Source organism: Etheostoma spectabile, unplaced genomic scaffold, assembly GCF_008692095.1.
Source record: "Etheostoma spectabile isolate EspeVRDwgs_2016 unplaced genomic scaffold, UIUC_Espe_1.0 scaffold172, whole genome shotgun sequence".
NCBI lineage: Eukaryota > Metazoa > Chordata > Actinopteri > Perciformes > Percidae > Etheostoma > Etheostoma spectabile.
In genome coordinates this window covers 1217719-1222143 of record NW_022605573.1, presented here as the reverse complement: position 1 = coordinate 1222143, position 4425 = coordinate 1217719, and the positions used below count along the sequence as shown (strand labels likewise).

The window sequence follows — 4425 nt, the reverse complement described above, 5'->3', positions numbered from 1 at the left end:
TTTTAACTCGCTTGATTTCACCTGCCGCCCAGAGAGTTAGCTAGCTAGCGTGCAACAGAGGTCGACCTACAAACACATTGTCATCAAGGCAACTCTGAGAGATAAAAATCAACTATACACAAAGGTCTCATTTCCCCCTGTTTGCCCCCAACAAGAGAAGATAGCACACAGGATTTTTAAAAAAACGGTAGGAGTTTCCACACATTATGACCACAACGTAGCAATCCAGCAGTCCTGATAAATCACACACGTACAATGTGTTATTCATGTGATCGTTGTGTAGACACGTTTCTATCTGACACACACTGAGGCCGTGAATGTGTGGGGAAACCCCTCTTTTACCACCGCGTTGCTTCGTATTTAGATAACAGCCCTTAACAATTGGAGAAAAAGGTTATTACAGTCAGGTGTGTGAGGCGTGGCGGAGAGGAGAGTAGACTCACTGTGTGTTCACACCAACACGCTAAAGATCATCAGTCGGCGTCTCTATTGGAAGAGAGAAACTTATCGAGCTGCGTTTGATGTGAAACCTCAGTGAGTCCTGATTTCTGCCGGCCTATAAGCCAATAAGGCAACATACATTATAGAATGCCAAAATGTTTCTCCTCCTCCTTTCCTTTCCTTTCCTCTCCTCTCCTCTCCTCTCCGCGAGCCTTCTTAAAGCTACTGGATAGTACAAACCAAGCAGATGGACATCATGAATAATACAGACGTAAAGCATAATATCTGTAGGATTATGAAACAAATGCACAAACACAATCACAAAGCAAGCTCGTCAACTTAATTCAAAACCCAATAAATAAGTCTACAAAAGTGTTACGCTATCACACCAATAATCATAACACTGTACACTTTCTGTGGTAGTTAAAGGCTAGGCTAGGTGTTAGCAATGCTAGTCGGTAAGGGGAACTCTAACATCAACTTTGGTAACTAGAGAGTCAGAGGGTTGCCAAACCATTTGATGCTAAGGTAGTTTAGCTGAATCCTTGCCAGGCAGTGACAATGGTTGACAAGTACAATCAAGTAGCCACAGCCGTACATCCAATCAATTAATAAATCAATCAATCAGTAACAGCATACAGTTATTAAACCCTCTTACTCATGGACAAGAGTTTGGTTTCACACAGTTGGAAAGCCCTAATGTGACTGGAGAAGAGCTGCAGGTTGGCATCACTGTTTGTAAGGAGCAAAAATAACAAATATGATTTGTGAAAAAGTGGAAAGTACACCAGTTATACATCGTAAAATCCTTCGGTCCGGGTACACAAAAAGTTCCCACTGAGTAGGGATAGCAATGGAGCAAATGCCGAGCTAAGTGAAGTACCCTACAAGCATTCTCTTTAAAAAATTGAGTATACAACAGTATACAGCAGTAACAATGGCGTAAAAGGACAACCTTATAAAAAACAAAAAGAACAAAAAAGAAGTCAGCTAAAACTGGACGAACACTGAGCAGCGCTACAGCTGCTTGGATGAGAAATGCAATATGCACAAAGTTAGGTACGTTTACCTAGCTGGATTCAGGGAGGGACTGAAACCCTAATGTTTGTCTCCTCTCTTGTGATAATGAAGTTTCTGCTTTATTTAGACCCTCTATTGTGCATAGAAAACACAGGTCAAAGCTGCTTTTTGGTTTTTGGACTAGGCAAAAAAACCCGATTATCACATTCTCGTCACATAGAGTTGAACACTTAGAGCATCGGCCCCTGATTTAATTCAGCCCGACAGTAAAACCCTTCCCCTACTCGTCTGTAACAGACAGCCGGCTGAAGATGGGCAGGCGTCGGCCCTCGAAGCTTGGCGACTCCGTGCCGCTGGAGGAGGAGCTGAGGGAGCAGGAGGAGGTGTAGCCCTCCTCGGAAAGTGAGTCGGCCGAGGAGCAGCGCTGAAGGCCAGCTAGGCCGCTCAGGGAGGTCGGCAGCTGCTGGGGGAAGTGGTACGGGAGGAGAGGATTTTTGGAAGTGAAAGCGGAGGCGGGACATTTGCCGCTGAGCGACTCTGTCACGGCGTAGAATCGTGGAGCCGAATCGCCGCCGTCGCCTCCCAGGTCGCCGATGCCAGAGAAGGGGTAGGGACAATGCTTCAGCGCCCCCGGCTCAGGGAAGAGAGGAGAGAGGAGCTCGGGGCTCCCTGTGGAGGACGGGGGAGGGGAGACGGAGGAGGCCCGTGTGAAGAGCAGGGAGGAAGGCTGCAGCTCGTCAACCGGTTGGAAAGTCTGCGGCGAGGAGGAGAAGCCCGCGAAGCTGAAGCTCTGACGCAGCAGCGGAGGCCTCAGCTTCGGTTTCTGCGGGGGTGCGCCGGCGTTGCCGTCCAGCATCTCGTCGGCGTTGTGGATGAAGTGGCAGCGGGCGCCGTACGGGCAGAAGCCTATCGTGTGGAAAGTGCGGCACGGCTCCGTCTTGTACTTGGGGTGCCGGCACAGGCCTCTGAGCTCGTCCATGCCGTGGGCGAACTGGCACTTGGCGCCGTACTTGCAGGTGCCGCTTTCCTCGTAGGTGCGGCACAGTTCGGTCTTGTACCGGGTGGAGATGTGAGGCGAGGGAGCCGGGGGTCTGGAGGACGAGGGGGAAGCGATGGAGGAGAGGGAGCTGTTGCTGAGGCAGAAGCCAGGTGGAGGGAGCAGCAGTTTGGGGGAAAAGTTAGCCGTTTTTTCTTCTTTGGCTCCCAAGCTGCCGCCCTCGATCATGCTGACCGAGCGGTCGACTCTGAAGGGGATGTGGCTGAGCGAGGAGAGGGGGAGCTGACTCTCCCTGTTCCACTGCTGGCTGGAGGGCGCGTTGAGCCCCCAGCCAACCGAGTCGATCACATCAGAGCTGCTGCTGGCGCTGCTGTTGAACTTGGAGTTGGGGAGGGTCACAGGGCACAGAGAATGGCGACGCTGGAAGCCCATGACTCGGTCGCTGTGCTGCTGCCGTTGAGGCTGTGAGCCGGTGGGCGAGCCATCTGTCGCCTCCAGGCCGCGGAAATTCTGTCACACAAAAGGAGAGAGGGAGAGAATAGATGTGAGCTTTCTGCATTCCTGGAGCGCTGGAGCGAGAGTGGAAGGGCCGAGCCGAGCTGAAAGGAGATTTGGAAAGCTGCAGCTAAAGCAGCTGGTTTTACTTGGGAAGTTGGACTCTGTTTTACCTTAAAAAATGTAATAAAGTAGGGCTTGGGGTACATGATTGTTTCAGCTTTATGGAAATAAAAGCTTTCATAAAATAGAAAAATATGTGTAAAAGTACAATGCATGCACAGAGACTAAACACACATCTAACTGCAGTTAGTATTATACATATGTACATATATATATATATATATATATTATATAAATGTGTATGTATATATACACTTTTTTATTGTATTAATAGTTTCAGCCATTATACACATATACTTATATATACTTATTTTAAACTCTTCAACCATTATACTTGTATATGTAAAGAAAAATGCAATATAACAAAAATGCCGGGGTTTTTTTTAACCCAAAAAAGAATAATACACTTTTCTTGCAGGTTTAACCTTATGGTTTAAAAAATATCCCACCCTAGATTTTAACTTTTCTTGTTTACAAGATATATATATATATATATATATATATATATATATATATATATATACACACACAATGTAGTAGTATAATAAGTTTCAAACCAAACATTGCAGATAAAATGAAAAGACTAATCCAATCTAGATTTCCCCTAAAACACCATTATTTCTTGCAATGTTAATGAGTTCACTCCCCAAATAAAGTTAAGATACATCTCAAAAACATTTTATCTGTTTAAGTCTTAATTAAGTATTAGTCTTATAACTTTTCATCACTTAATCCAACATTAAAAAACAAAGGGTTTTAATGATTTTCTCTTTCATTACCATCATAAAGAGTTATCAATCAAGAGCTTGATCTGATCACAGAGGAGACAGAGGAGTAATGTTGGTAGATATCTATAAAACACTGAAGTTGTCAGTGGTTGCTCTCACCTTGAAGAACTCCTCATCCAGTTCCAGGAAAGGCGTCAGAAAGTCGGAGGGCATGGTTCGCTCCACCGTCCTCGCAGAGTGAAGGAGCTGGATGCCTGGTCCCACAGTGGAGGAACGCCGGGGAGGACAATACCTGTCTGGGTCCCAAAGTGAAGGAAGACAGACAGACAGAGTATGGTCTTCAGGGGAGCTGAGACTGCAGAGAACAGGTTTAAGGCCTGGGGAAACCTCCGAGGTTTCAGCTCGGTCCTTCAGAAGGTTGTTTTCAGACGTCCAGGGGAGGAGGAGAAGCTGCTTGTCCTGGGAGGTGAAAGAGTTTTGTGGGGAGGGAAGGGGAGAGAGATGAAGAAGTAGTCAGGGCCGTTATAGAAGAGCAACGTGACCCTCGGAGGAAAGTTCCTCGACCATCTGTTGGAATCTGCTTAAATAGTTGGGGAAATCCACCCATACACCCCCCCCCCC

The 4425-nt window shown here is 46.8% G+C and overlaps 1 protein-coding gene across 1 annotated transcript; it reads right to left on the bottom strand.

The window, feature by feature from the left end:
- On the bottom strand, nucleotides 1-4425 carry sb:cb81 (mRNA decay activator protein ZFP36L1; the record flags this gene model as incomplete). The annotated part of the gene is given in 2 exon segments (XM_032510659.1): nucleotides 1-2968; nucleotides 3964-4425. Coding segments are annotated over 2 exon segments (1281 nt in total). The 5' UTR covers nucleotides 4018-4425.